We start from the raw sequence: 15,545 nt of genomic DNA, 5'->3' as shown, positions 1-15,545 counted from the left end.
GTGGTGGAGAAGAGAATATTTATCTAAAATCATAAATTTTTCACAAGTGAAACTCTTTCCTGGAGAATGCTGATTTTAAGAAAACCTCAGCTCCAGAATGGATTAACTGGGGAGGAGGTGAAAGAAATGGAAAGGGAGGGAAGATGAATGCTCATGTCAGAGACATGATGGTAAAGATACTTGTGGGGGTTAGATTCATGTTTCTCTACTTGGCTGATTAAAATGTCAGTATCATATCCTCAGTGGGAACTTCACACGCTGGCTGATGGACCGTACAAGAAAGGGACTTCCCTTTCCTCCGTACGTGGGCTAAAACAAGGTTCAGTTTCATGGGAGAGGGGCTTTTATGGTTGGTTGGTTTTTGTTTTGATTTGAGGAGTTTTGTTGTTCTGTTACACTGTTTTTTATGACAAATGTTAATCTTGAATAGCTCTTTTTAAAATTCAACTTCAGACATTTTAGGTTGACATCTGTAGTGTTTATAGTTAAAATTACATAGTCTTCCATAGATGTTTTTCTAGTTCCTAAGAGGATAATGTGCTTTTCATTTCAACAATTAGAATTATAAGACTGAAATACCAGCTCAAAGGGTACCTTCCTGAATTCCTTTGAATATTTTGCTTAGTTTGTTTTCCAGAGAGGAACGAATATTGAATTTTCAAATTTCTTTGCATTTCCAAGTGCAAGAAGGATTTCAGTGCCAGAGACAAAAATGGGCCATTCACACTGGGATGGTTCTTAACCTCTCAAGCTCCTTAGAATGTGAAGTACATGTAGTCCATGAATGGGCACTTGTATAGCTTCAGAAATGAATGTTCACTGAGCATCCTGCTGTTCTCATTAGCACAAGCATCATTCCTTTCAGGACCATGTAGCCTCCCAGTATGAAAGGTAATGGAAGTCACTGAAAAATAAAGGCATTAACTTACTGCATTGAAACATAACCTCAAAAAGTTGAGACTTACAGGAAAATTTATTCAATTACTTACATGTTCACTGTGATGTTACACTAGAGCATGGCCATGTCATGTCAGCTTATTCTATCAAAACTGATACGTGTTTAGGCATGCCTTTTTCTTAACAGACTCAGCCTTTTGGCACCAGCAGGGTTCATTGGGCATGGAAGACTAAATTCCCTAGTGCTTTTCACCTTTTTCATTGACACCAGAGGGAAGAGTAGGGTGACTGTTAAATCTTGGTGTGTCTCTGTGAATGGTGTGGTAAATGCCTGAAGCCTCTGGGGAGGAGCTGGGCTGAGGGAGATGCCAGTGGCTAGAAACCATGCCAGTTCCTAGCCCAGCTGTCTCAGGCTTTAGCTCCAGTTGCACTGTTAGTCACTAGTCTATTTGCTGCTGTTTCTTAGTAGTTAATATTGAAAAGAAAGCAGGGATACAGAGCTAGCAACTTCTGGAAAATATTCAGAGCCGGTCAGTTCTTTGGAGATAGCCACGAGCAGCCACGGTAGAAGCAAAACAAAACAATTAGCTTGGGTTAACTGCACTGACTAAATATATAGGGGGTTTTTACCTGTAAGCTGGGCAGGGTTTTCACCACAGAGATCAGGGTGTCAGGAACTCTTCTTTATAGGCTTAAAAATGTACCGAACCTGGAGTACACAACCTTTGTTTAACAATGTCAGATCAAGTTTTGCAAATGAATCTGACAAAATGTTACTGTCATGGTAGAAGGTCACTGTGCTAGGCAGTATGTGTTTAGGAATGAGTCCAAGGTTTTGTCTTAAGCCTTTTTGTCCCTGCTGTTCATGCAGTTCCCTAGTAGTTGTCTTAAAATGTGTGAAAATAGCAGTACTTACTATGCTTGAGTAATGCTTGAAAACTTTTGCATGAGTTCAGCTGGCATTCGTGTGGTGGTTGAATGTGTTTTCGTGGTGTTCCAGTTTGGTTCAGCAAGGGCTAAGAGAAACTAAATGACCTTTGAAGTATTGCCAAGGTTGGCACTTTCAAATGATAGCTTAACATGTATGTACTTACCCTTGTGCACACTTGACAGAGACAGGGTGGGTGGAGACTGAACACTGCTCAGTTACTGAACTAATCTCCAGTGAGATACTGTCGATGTTTATATGTGTCCTTTACAGATGAAACTCTCACTGCTCTTCTTAATTCAGCTCTCTTTCACCACAAATCAGCTGGTGTTTTACTGCTTTTTCATCACAGGCACACAAATAATAAGTTTTGTTAGAGGTGGCAATAGGCAGTACCGTACAGATATAGCAACAGAAAAAGTGACACTGACATACCTCAGCTCTTACAGGCAAATTACATGTTAGGGTCTGGTGAGCACTTCCACTTTTTCTAAGCCAGCTTCTGGCAACCAGGACTATGGATATGTGCTCTATCTGAGCACCGTGTCTGAGGCCTGGGTGAGCACAACTCTTGCATTACTATTACCTCACAGCTTCTAGGAGTGCTTTTAGATGTCCAAAAAGGAAAGGTTGGGACCAGTTATTTTCTCCTGAAAATTTCCTTGTTCTTTTGCCCATTCTGTTGTTAAACTGATAACAAATGTGATTGTTCTTATCTTCTTCTTTCAGATGCAGTATTCACAAATGGACAGGGAGTTGACTATCTATTTGTTGGAAATATAGTTTACACTGTAAGTTTGTGTATCCTAGCAATTTTTGAATGGTAGAATTTCTTTCCAGCCTTTTTTTTTACCATGAGAAAATGGTGTAAACCTAAAGAAAGTGTGTGAGTAAAATAAAATCAATCTGATGCTGTGTGCGTGGTTCTCCCTCTTCCTTTTTAATTTTTTTTTTCCAGACATGCACCAGCCATAGTTTCTGCTCTGTCCTTCCCCCATCCCCTGCCAAGTTCCTGGGTTGCTACCTGAATGGTAGTAGCTTTTTAGGTGTAAAGGGGAGATTGGGCCATGAACACCTTGGAGTTTGAGTGTCTTAGTAATGAAGATGTCTTCTTCCCTTTGTTTCTTCCTTGCAGTATGTTGTAGTCACTGTTTGTCTGAAAGCCGGCTTGGAAACAACTGCATGGACTAGAGTAAGTACTTTCCAGTATCTTTTATTTTGTTTTAGCACGCCTTCCTCCCTAATGAGTATTAATACAGATAAGAAGTATTAAAAATCATTTGGTACTTCAGAGTTTTAATTGGATCTTTCATGTAAGGATAGACTGCTAAGCTCCCTAAGTACAGAATGTGAGAGGAATGAACTCGTAGATCACATGATATCTGTAATGAAAACGGGCAGCCTGACAGAAGTGGGAAGAGTACACTGAAAGTGTGTTGTCAAAATCTCTACTTAAAAATGATAAAATTTTGCATGAAATCAACATACTACTGTACTTGCGTAAGAAAATACATCAAGAGAATGGTCCTTTGTACTCCGTAGCTCCTTCAAAATTAATGCAATAGGGAATGAAAGGTGTCTGCCCACAGATAAACTACTGGGCTTTGAGAACATCTTTGAACCAGGTAAAAAAAACTAGTGATGGCTTCACACTGGTTGAGCTTTTGTTTCTTTTTTTGAAACTTAGTGTAATAAGGATGTAAGTTAAATAGTTATGTTGGTTCCTTGATTTGAGGTATTTACTTGCAATGGGCAGATGCTCTGTTACTGGTAGGTGACAGAATCCAGCAGGGCAATGAGCTCTGAAGAGTGTGAGAGACAGGGAGGGAGGGCTCCTGTGTTGAACCTTCAACACCTTTCTCCCCTCCTTTCCCCTAGCCCCTCTGAAACATTAATTTTTAAAATTTTGATGGAGTCCCTTTTTCTCCACATCAGTAAGATACTTTATGGGAATCCAGTTTTCATGATGTACAAAGAAACTCTGCCGTCAAGGCTAAGATGTTTTGTGGACACATATTCTTATTTTACCAGTTTTTTTGGAGGGTTTGGCTTAGATCTTGTTAACCTCATTGCTTCTGTTAGTTGTAAAATGTTTTAGTTCATTCCTCCCAGGGGAATTGTGAAGATCAATGAGCTGACATCTGTTCTGAATTTTAAAGATGAAATGCTATCTGTACAGTTCATTTAATTGTTAGGGAGATGCTACTATTTTCTGCCCCTTTCTCTCATCTGAAAATATAATCTGGATGTTTTTTATTGTTGTTTATGCATTAGTTCTGTGTTGTGTATCAACATTTTAAAATGCAAAAATCCTTAAATTAATCCCTTGTGCACCAGAAAAGCATGTATCCAAGTCTGCATTGAAGGCATGTGAGCTTGTTTAGATCTGTTTTGTTGTGAATTGTTTGATGGTTTTTCTTCTCTCCTCTTCCTTGGACAGGTGATGGGTATCTTTTCAGCTGCTTGGGGATGGATAATCATGATCCCCTCATTTCTAAACTTCTTTCTAAAAGATACCATAATATTTAGTAGGTATTGGATGGATGGATAATCATGATCCCCTCATTTCTAAACTTCTTTCTAAAAGATACCATAATATTTAGTAGGTATTGGAGTTCTATAACACTGGCATTTTGTAGAGAAATAATTATTATTCACACAACAGTTGTGTTTAGAATCAACTTTTTTCTATATGTGCTTCTAAATCCTGTCCCGTTGCTTGGAACAGTGATTTTCATCATCTTGGAATCTGGTGTTGGTTGTAGTTTCAGCTGTGAGTGAATCAACACACAGAGAATCTTTGGGTTACTTGAAGAGTATTACATTTACAACACTGAGTTAAGCCTCTTCTCTATCATCAAGTGGATTGGTTACAGGCAATTTGTTCTAGAGAGTTAGAGGGACACTGCCACTTGGGAGAACATGACAGTTTCGGCAGACAGCTTTAAGTAAATAATGCAGTCAAAGTGTTTGGGAGCCTGGTATATCCAGTAGGTAGTGTGGAAAGAAAGGCTTTGATAAAAGTGGTAACATGATGCATAATAAAATCTACCCGCTGAAGTTAAGTGGAGTAGCTTCATGTTACGTGTGGCCTATGTGGAGCACTGCAGCACGCTTTTTCCCAAACACACAGAGTTTCTCCAATCACTGCTTTACCACACTGTGGGAACTGTTGCAGGTAAGCAGGGCACATGGAAGAGCCACACACTCTGTCTAGTTTTTATGCAAGAACCTTGATTTCTTGTCTTCTGTTATTCATTTAATACATCTGATGGGCTCAGTTCTGCTTTTGCACATGAAGTCTCCGGGGTAAATGCAGACATCAGTGGAGAAGCAACAGTCCAGATGTTGGTGGGGTGACTGTGTAAGGAACATTTTCAAGCAGGGCAAGGAGGGCTCTTCCAGAACACAGAAGCTCTTTTAAAGCAGTTTGGGCAGATAAAAGCCTGAGATAATGAGATGATTGGGACAACCATGAGAAGAAGGTAAAGACAACATAAAATGAGCAAAGTCTGCTCAGCTGGAAAGGATGAAGAGCTGCAAAACTTGAAACCTGTCCTAGCAGCAAAATGGAAAGAAAAACCTGAGCAAGACAAAAAAAAAATGGTGTCATTTCACTAGCATAAATACACTTCCTACAAAATAAGGCTGTGTCTGAAATCAGTTTCTCTGCTCGCTTTTATTTTTACTGGTTTTAGTCATGAAGTCCAGGAGCTAGGGAAGCACAAGTCCAAGCTATCCTGAGCCTTCTGTCCACTTGTGTGAGAGGAAGGCTGTGGCTCAAAAGAAGGTATCACATCCTTTTCAGAAAGCAGTGATGGTGCTGACTCTTCTTAGAGATGAGTTCTTGCAGCAGCCTTGCAGTACTTGATCTTTGGGGAGCTGAGCACTACAGTTGCTCACTGGGGCAGGGTTTCTAGTCAGAATCTTGATGTGAATTGTTCCTAGTCTTCAGAAAAGTAAGTAGACTGAAAGGATAAAATCCCTCTTGTCCTCTGAGTGTTTAAAAAAAAAATCCTTCAGTTTCTTCTTTTCTTCACATTAAAACTGAATCAAGCATGTATGTGGTATTTTGGAGGTTTTTGTTTGTTATGTGGGGGTTTGGAGCTGGGTTTTTTTTGTTCATTTGTTTCTTGTTTGTTTGTTTTTAAATAAGGAGTTGCTGGTCAGATCTCCTGGGTGAAACAGAATAAATAACAAAGTTTGAAAACAAATCTTCCTGCCCACTGTGTCTCTCCAGGAAGGGGCCTATCCCATGTCTTCCTTATTATTAGCCCAGCAACTTTCAGGGTTGAACAAAATTCCAGCTTTCAGAGAGTGCCTAGAAGAGTGTTCTTTCCATTGCCTCTGACATTTTGTCATATGAATGCTTCTACTGTAAGGCAGCTTCTAGTTGATCCCAGCTATCTGCCAGTCTGCACTGGTGCTGCAGGCTCCTTGCTTGTTTGTTTTCACTGCCTGTGCTGGAGGATGTTCAGCAGTTGCAGATTAGGAGCAATCTTCTCCTTCTTCCAGAAGTTTGTATCTATCTCACAGCAAGCAGAACACAATACTCAGACACTTCTTTGGTTCTCAGACATACTGTTCAAAAAGTCAACAGACACAGTCATCCAATAGGAAGTATAAAGCCGAGAGCTGAACAAGCACGCTGTGTCCACCAGCGCCCAGTATGTGAATTCATTCCCATGTTCCTGAACTCACATGTAATTAGTAATTAAGATTTATGCAGGTACTTCTCTGAATTGGAGCCAAAGTCATCAGCTACAGGAGTTGTTGGCATCCAAAAGAGCTGGAGCCAATAATGAGCTCAGTTGCTTGTTACAACTGAAATTACTGGTTCCATCCACTGCAGTATAAAAGTAAAACAACTTAAACATCCTGAACAGAAAAACAGTTTGGGTGTGTAGGAAAAATTACTTTCTTTAATGCAACTGAGAAGAAATTTGTGCTGGATGTACTCTTGGTCATTTAATAGCACTTTTATTTTCTCTTAGTGAGTCTACAGACTAAAGAACAAGTAAAGCTGGAAACTGCATTGCATATCTGTAAATCAATTAGAACACCTTTAAAACAAAAAAAGCGCAAAGTTGATCAGTAGATGTTGATTGTGGTAGTGTATTACACAACACTGAATCTTCCTCCATGGAAGGTGAGTGATGGCTATGGCTTGTATGTTTACACTGCCATAAGGGATTTGTCCATGTGAACTTTAACCTGCTCCTTTGAAAATTGCTCCCTTGATTTATGTGTTGAATCTGGCATGTGCATGACAGGATACAGGAACTAGATGAGAGAAATCATGGTTCCAAGGAAGATCTGATGAGTTTTCAGAGCTTCAAATAAGATAGATTGGCTGAGAAGTGTATCTGTCCGCCCTGTTATGAAGCAAAGATTAAAGAGAAGTGGTTTATGCTGTTTGAACAACCTGTGCTACTGGTCCAAAACCAAGAGCAGTAGACAGGCCTGAGTGAGACCGACAGAGACCTGAACAGGGGAACACTTCTGGGCTGGGTGACTGGAGGAAGTGCCATGTGTTGACTCTGCTTCTCTCCCTGTTCCTGGCAGTTCAGTCACCTGGCCGTCTGGGGAAGCATGCTGCTCTGGCTGGTGTTCTTCGGGGTGTACTCGGCCATCTGGCCCACGTTCCCCATCGCGCCGGACATGTTGGGGCAGGTCAGTACCAATGCCTGGCTCTGGGGACAGCGGCCCAGCACAGTGCCCTGCTGTCGCCAGCGCTGCTGCCTCCCGTTTCCTCAGCACTCACACAGTGCTTGCAAAGGAATTGCACTCTAGTGAGAGTGCTTGGACTTCATTTTAACCTTTTCTTAATCCCTGTATTCATTTAACTTAATCTCCTCATGAGATGTCTTTTGGACATCATACATGATTATATGCACTGTGGATACTATATGACAATTCCCAGTTCACTATGATGGCAGTGGGACTGGCTCTTTTATTGGTGTCTAGTCCTGGCAAGATTTTGTGTGTTTGACAAAATGCTGTGTTTGGTTTGGGGTTTTGTCTTGTCATGGGTTCATTCTTTTCCATATATTTTGCTTTCATATTGTTCCTTTTTTCCTTCACTCATTTAAAATAAACAGAATTTCCTTGAGAATAGGATGAGATGGTCAAAAACAGAAGGAGAGCTGATATGTTACTGGTTATAATACTGGAGGAATTTTGGATTTGTTCCTTCCATGTCAGCTGAGCTCCAGGTGGTGAAATTTTTCCTTCCATGTCATTATTTCAGCCCATGGTGAGATGATCAAATCGCAAGCCTGTCAAAATCACTCGAGAGTCTTGTGCATATTTAAAATAGGGGATTGCAATCAGCAATTGTAATGATTAAGGATTGAAGAAAAAGTTATTCTTTTTATGGTAAAAAGTTATTCTGTAGAGGTGGAACTGCTTTCAGATTTAGCAGAAAAATGTATTTGGTAGTAAGTTTAGACTTCAATGCAAAGATGTGGTTTATTATACAGAAAGAAGAAAAGCTAGCTAATAACTTTAAGAAATCATATGCTTAGATTGCTACCCTTATGTACTAGAAAATGATAATAAAGAAGTCACGTGTTGGCAAGCTGATTAGATTTTTGAGATTACTCCTATGTCTGTATTCAACAAGAGCAGTCAGGTATGATTTTGTTGCTGTTCTGGCTTAATACATATTTTATTATCATGTTCTAAAACACTGAGGATAATGGAGGCTATAATACATTTTCATGGACAGCTTCTTACAGCCGAGAGTGACAGCTGACAGGCTGGGATCAGCAAATAAGTGACTGACAGACAAAGCCTCAGTCCTTTCATAGTATTTCATGGTGATCTTTGCATGTTTCACAGCACATACAGCATTGGTAGCTCTAATTCACATTTTCATATATTGGGCAGGAATTTGACTTGAGTATCGTGCAGAATTGAGAACAACTTGTCCTCCACAGCAGACTTTAGTGCTGCCATTAACATGTCAGCCTTCTAAAATGCAAACAATGTGATGAGCTGTTGCTTCACACATAAAGGGTCAGACTACTGGATTTAGCTTGCTGTTGCCTTTTTTTTTTCTGAAAGTGACTCTCTTATTTTTTATTGCAACGTAATTAAAATTCATGTTGTATTCATCATCAACATTTGCTCCAGCATATAAAACCACTAGTCTTGGAACAAAAGCTTCATATTAATAAGGCTTTGGTTTTTCTTGAGTATGTTTTTAGAAGGTGTTTGTATTTAACCTTCGGTTTTATGTTCTGATTTTCTGACACTATGACTCGAGAAGTGGTACTAATATCTTGCCAAGATGTAACAATCTATTGTCCTTTTTTTTAATGGAGAACACGTTTACCTTGACTGGTAGAGGGTCCAGTCCAGTACTTGTGGAGCTGTGTACCTGGATCAGTAATTACCAATCTAAAATGTCGTCAGGTCATCATTCTAGAAAGATGATTTTTGAATTCAGGCAGTCAGAAATAAGCTGTTTTATGGCTTTCAGTGTGTGCTAGAGGGGATCAGTATCATTCTACCAGTTTTCTTGTATTTTTGAGAGAAGGAGCAGCAGTTCAAAAATGTGGGGGTTTTTTCTTCTTTTTTCTCTTTTATAAAATCAAGGAAAGCTCCCAATGTAAAGGGAGCTTGTTTATCACTTGCATTAACTCCCACAAAGTCTCTTGAGTAATCAGTTGCTGTCATGAAACCAGCTCATGATGAAATTAGCTGGGACTGTATTAGGTTCTAGTCAGTCAAATGAGTTGCCTTGCTGCTTCCTAGACTTCAGCAATTTCTTTACTCTTGCTGTATTCTTTTGTTCATTTATAAGTAATCAAGGTGTCTTAAAAGCTTTGTTCTTGTTTCAGATCTTGCTAGTGTGTTTATCTTCAAATAAACTGAACTCCAGGATATTTTAGATCCTCATACTATGCAAATCTAATAGCACTTGAAGGGAGCTGATTTTAACTGTAATAGTCATCTAGCATTTGTGCCAGCCAGGACTTTGTGCCATCAGTAGAAGGCAGAGGAGGTGCAAAACATTTTATTCTGTCGATTAAGCAAATGTTGGCATGAAGCCTAGCAGACTTCTAAGTATGTGAGAAGATGCTTTGTTTCTGCTGGGGTTTGTTAAACTGTTTGCACTAAGTATTTCTTTCTCTTGCCCATAATATCTTGAGCATTTTCACAGGGAAAATAATACCATTTTTCCTCCTTGAGGGCAAAGGGAAGCAACTTACTTATTCTCTCTTGTCAGAGTCAACATATTTCTTCTGTTTCCACTACCATATTCATAATGGAATACGTGTGACATATTAAGACAAAGCTGTGATTAAAATCTCAATAGTCCCTAATAGAAATTTTCCAATAGTATGACATCTGCTACTTTGGAAACAAACTATGTCTGTTTTGGGGGAACTTTTTCAAACACACAATTTCTCTTTAATAGTATTAGAAATAATTATGTAAGAACAAGGAAACCCTCTGGTAGCTCTCTTGGCTCTTCTGAATATTTAAATTTTTTCAAGTGAAGTTTTTTTATATTTGCAGAGAACAGTGATGCTGAGAAAAGTTGGTGCCTTTTTTTTGTCTTGCCTTTGGAGCCAAGGTGCTTTAATGGGAACTGATTGCTTTTGAATGGTCACTTCCAGATGACAGTATTTTTGTACAATATATGAATCCTTTCCCACCTTTTGATAGTTATGACTTACCACCACAGGTTTTTGAAAGCAAGTGGATGTTTGTGTTTTTAAAAAGAGCTACCTAGTCTGATACTCACTAACTGGAAGAAGTGGTACAGAAATGTGCTGCTCTGAGGGTGTGAGTTCCTTTTTAATTATCGTGTCCCTGAACTTATGGGGCTTGTAGCTCATGACCCACTGGTATTTTGTTGATGAGCACATTAGCCACAGTCCTGCCCTCATGCAATCTTGGGTATTTTGTTTGTTTGCCTGGGGACAGAGATTTGGTGCCCTGAAGGGAACAGTGAGTGCTAACATTTGTGCTTATTTCTTACATATGTCGTGCACATGGTGCGAGAAATACGCTGCTCATGCTCTGTTCTTGTATTGATTTCTTCATTAGAATTGAAGCATACTTTAGATTCATGGGAATAATATTGCATTGTATGGGATTAAAGTCTATGTGCGGGTATTCCTACCCGCACACATGCCTAAATACCTGTAGCTGAAAGCATGTGTATGTGTACAAGAGGATGCTATGAAAGTGATCATGCTTTGAGTCTTGATCTACACATTATCTAAGATGAAGAAAAACAAGTATCTTCTTTCCCCACCTTGAGCTGAAGTTTTTAGGGTTTTAAGGGAGAGTAGGGTTGGCAGGAAAAGGGGTATTCCTATCATCCCTTTGAAGCATCTGCTGTTGTTGATGAAAGAACTACTACTTAGCTGTGATTTCTTTTTTCCAGATTATTTACCTTAATATGTGTTGTGTTTTGTGTCTGCCTCATTAGTTGTTGTTACCATTAAAGAAATATATTTAGGAAGATGAGTATCAGTCTCATTCTTTCTGCCTGAAGGAGAGGGGTTTTAATCTGGTTTTGAGAGAGACGTGTGCTGTGGTTATTTTAAAGTGCAGGTTAGTGTTTCTAATTTTTTAGACTTCTACTTTGTGCCGTATGTGGTCATGTTGCAAAACCAGGGTTTAAGAATCATCTTGATTTAGGACGTCATTAGGAGGCCCATCTCATCAAAATTTCATGGCTGGAGGTTTTGAAGTTGGAGCTGGTGCACTTCCCAGTTGCCTTTATACAACTGCATTTGAGAGAAGATTCATCGAATCACAGTCCAAATAATTTTGCCACCAGCATAGCTGAAACAACTCCATGTAAGAGCCATTTTCTTAGCTGTAATGGCAGGCATGCTTTTATTTCCTAGTGCTCTGCACATCCTTGACAGAAGATACTTATTTCTTTTCCAGTTAAACTGTCAAATTCTTGCTAGGTTATTTGTCTGCTTATGAAGACTTTTAAAGAAGCTGTGCATGAGCTTTACCTGGATTGAAGGTGCCTTTTAAAAGATCCCAGTAATGGAGATCTGTGGTTGATCCTGTGTAACGTGGCAGTAGCAGGACTTGCTTGTATTAATGATTTGTTAAGAAGACATCTATGCCTCTTTCAGCAAAGCTTCTCATTCTTCTGTGTGTATGCCATTAGCAAGATGGGCTTGCCTTGACTGTTGCACTATTGTTGGCTTTTGAGGGAGAGAGGTGATGTAGATAGGAGGGTGTGATGGACTCGGGTTGCACAGTTGGTTTTGTAGTTGGCCTTCAATCTGAAACTCTCTGAAATCTTGCTGATTGAGTTCTTACCAAAGCATGTGAGAAAACTTCATGGTTTTCAAGACTTGGAAACAACACGAAACAAGCCCCTAAAATCCTGGAGGCAAGATAATAATCATTGCAGTGTAATAAACAGGTTTCACATTACTGCCCATTCAAATCCACACTGCAAAGATGACAGCTTAATGTACATTTTCGTATTTTCCAGAATATTTTTGTCTTACTCTCTACGTTTGAATTGTTTTCCAGAGGTCTTGGTGGCTGTTCTTTCTGGCTGCTCATATTTCCACAGTTTGGTGCTAGTTAGAAAACTGGCTGTTCTGATTGTGGTTTGTTTGTCTGCAATCAGTTGCACATTACATTGTGGTGTCAACGTTTTGGTTGGGGAAAATGCTTCATCCAGCTGTTATGCGCAGATCAGACTTCGCCTGCAGATTGAGGTCCTTAATGCCTGCTGGTCATGTTTGTTTTTATTATTATGCACAGAGGTCTCTGTGGCATTTGATGTGGTTTTGGAACGTTTTCTGCAGTTTTGGACTAGTCTCTGAGCAGACAAATTAGACTAACGAAGCATGCATATATTTTTAAGCATCTGTTGAAGGAGTGGATTTGTTGTTTTTATGAGCCACACATGGCTTTCAGAAATTAATCTCTCACTTCTAGATCTCTGGCATTGTGTTGTACTATGTCATACACCATAAAGATGAAAAAATTGAGATAAATGAATATTTTTATAAGTCCTGCATGTGAAACTAATAGATTAAGCATGCTTATTTTCTGCAAGTAAAACATGCCCCCCAAAACATGCCCCTTTACCTATTTGGCAACTTTGACAGAAACCTGTTCTAAATATTTCTAAAAGATGTCCCAGACTTAATTTCTCCTCAGGAAATATTTTACAAAGGCTTTAAAGCAGGACTGTATATGCAGCTGTGCCCAGCACTGTGCTGGCATTTCCTATATAGAGACATGTGAAAATAGCATTAAGCCAGAAGCATAAATACTCATTCAGGTTTGGGAACTGGCAGTGCAGAGCGAGGCGGTCAGCTGGCTTCAAACTTCTCTAAAGTTTTCATGTGCTCACCTTCACTTCTTGATTCCTGCTCTGCAGAAGAACTGTTGCTAGCAGGTGAGTGTGTTAGATGGGAAGTGATAGGAAAGGGAGTGGTTGTGGATGGTTACCTACAGGTTGTATAGATGGTGTAGATGTGTAAGCTGGTTTTTCTTCAGTGTTGGGGTATAACCTGGGACACTAGGCACGCTGTCTGGGCAATGTCAGTTTGGAGATCAGGTAGCCTTAACAAGTGTAGATGCTGCTCAGTAGCTTAAATAAAAATACAGAGCATTTACACTTCTGTGTAATTGGCCCATTAGGCAGATTTATTGGCTTTGGAATGGGGAAGAGCAGTGCCCAGGAACAAGCTCCTTCACTCAGGATGGATTTACCATTCTATAGTAATGGACTGTGCTTCAGAAATCCCTTTTTTTTTTTTTTTCAATTTCGAGGTCAGTGTTGCTTCATGTCCATCAAAATTTTTCCAAATAGCTTTATTCATATATTTAGAAGTAGCAAAGCCTTGTTGCGAGTTTGTGGAAAGATGTTTGGAAGATATCCTGTTCCGTATTTTCTCAATTAGAAACAGCTGGGTTTTAAATATACAAGAGCAGCTACTGTATTGCTGTATTGTACCAGAGGCAGTGTGTACTAATACTCATGTCTACAGAAAAAGTCTGTGTTTTGAGCCTTGTTGACAATCAAGGACAAACTAAGAACGTATGACTTGCCATACTGGATCAGAGCATTCCTGATGTAGGCTGTGTTCTGCATTAGAAGCTTAAGGAGGAAAACCAAGCCGCTCTGCAGTGTGGTTTTGTCATGTATGACAAGTGTTTGTGTGCATCTCAGTAAAAGAAAAAGCTGTTCTTCTGTTGGATAAGTGGAAAGTAGCCAAGCAGATTTTATGCCTCTTGTGAAGCAGCACTTGGCCTCTGCGGCATCTTTTGCAGATGGAGTTTGTAGGTTAGCAGTGTCTTGCGCAGGCTGGGCTGGGGCAGTGCAGGGAGGTGTGGGTCTGCCTCTTCATGCAGTCGGTGCTGAGCACTGCTCTGCGAGCTTGCCAGGTGTGCAAACCGGACGCATTTCCAGGTGCTGTGAAGGCATCAAGCAGTATCCCTTTCCTATGTGGATGTTGTTGCCTGAACAATCTGGCATGATGAAGAAGGCCATGACAAAGAGGATGTGAAAGCAGACTGGCATGCTGCCATTCCTATAATCGATAGGATAGAAATGAAGGACGGTGGCAGGGTAATTGTGTACATAAGATGGTTTTTAAAAGAGTGTTTAAACTCCCAGCAATGAAGCTGTGACTCCTTTAGAAAGTAAGAGGAGCAGCAGATGGGATCTATTCCAGAGGGCACGAGGTGACTGTCTGTGAGTTGGAATTAGTGGTTTTATGGCTTGCTTTGGTCACACTTAAGTCACTTTGTTTTCTGATTAATGCAGGGAAGCCCAGATAGCAGATATTTGGGGGTTGGTTGGGATGTTGTTTTTACTTTTGTTCCTTGGGCACAGAAGGGTCTTGTTATGTTTTTATTTGAATTTACATAATATAAAGGGGTTTGTTTGTGGAAGATTTTTTGGTTTATTTAGCTGAATTTGTGCTCCATGCCACTGTTTCTTTCCTTCACTAGTGGATTTCATTTTTGTAAGAGACAAGCATAACTATTTCGCATGGGAAAATATTTTCAGATCAATTTGAAACATACCTTTATTCCTTTTCCGCCCTAAAGTATATGTTTCATGAGATCATTTTTTCCCCCCAATTGTGTTATGCCAGAATTTGATCCAAAAAGCCCTGAGGAGTAGAAATGATCTCTCTTATATTGTTCTAAGGCAAGCATAGGTACACAGGCTTTAGTAGTGAGGCTGGAAGGAGTACAGCCCTTCCAAGTGCCCTGGCTGCTGCTCTGGATCAGCTGGAACAGCCTGGCCCCCATCGCTTTCCTGTTAACTCAAGAGTTGACAGCAGTGATGGTGTCTTGTGCTGTTTATTGGCAGCTGTAGCAGGCAAAAAGCAATTGAACACAGCCACTTCTCAGAGTGCCTTTGGGCTTTTGAGTCTGTCCAGGAAGTCAAACTGCACCCATTTGGCTTGTAGAGTGTAATTTCTCATTTGGGTATCTGCAGCACTTGAGCTGGTGTTCTTATACCAGTACTCTTGCCAGAAGGTAAAGGAAGGAGACTGTCTCCGGAGAGCTTTGTTTTCTTTAGATTAGTATGTGATTCAGTAGGATTGATAGGAGAAAAGGACAGAAGGATACAGGTGCTGTCCATAACATAATGCCTGAAGTGTGGAGGGGTTGCTTATGGTTACATGTACCACCACCAGTCTCTGTAGCATAAAACACAGCAAGGGTACCTTTCAGTGGGTTGATACTGGAA

The 15,545-nt window shown here is 40.0% G+C and overlaps 1 protein-coding gene across 1 annotated transcript in view; it reads left to right on the top strand.

Annotated features, from left to right (window-relative positions):
* ATP8A2 (ATPase phospholipid transporting 8A2) overlaps positions 1-15,545 on the top strand; it is a 320,460-nt gene that overhangs the window by 212,480 nt on the left and 92,435 nt on the right. The window contains exons 31-33 of the mRNA XM_039565493.1: positions 2,555-2,616; positions 2,961-3,017; positions 7,391-7,498. Of these exons, the coding sequence (XP_039421427.1) occupies positions 2,555-2,616; positions 2,961-3,017; positions 7,391-7,498 (227 nt within the window). The remainder of the gene's footprint in view (positions 1-2,554; positions 2,617-2,960; positions 3,018-7,390; positions 7,499-15,545) is intronic.

The sequence above is a fragment of the Corvus cornix genome, chromosome 1, assembly GCF_000738735.6.
Source record: "Corvus cornix cornix isolate S_Up_H32 chromosome 1, ASM73873v5, whole genome shotgun sequence".
Classification (NCBI taxonomy): Eukaryota; Metazoa; Chordata; class Aves; order Passeriformes; family Corvidae; genus Corvus; species Corvus cornix.
The sequence above is the reverse complement of the archived record's forward strand: the minus strand, read 5'-3'. Positions and strand labels throughout refer to the sequence as shown.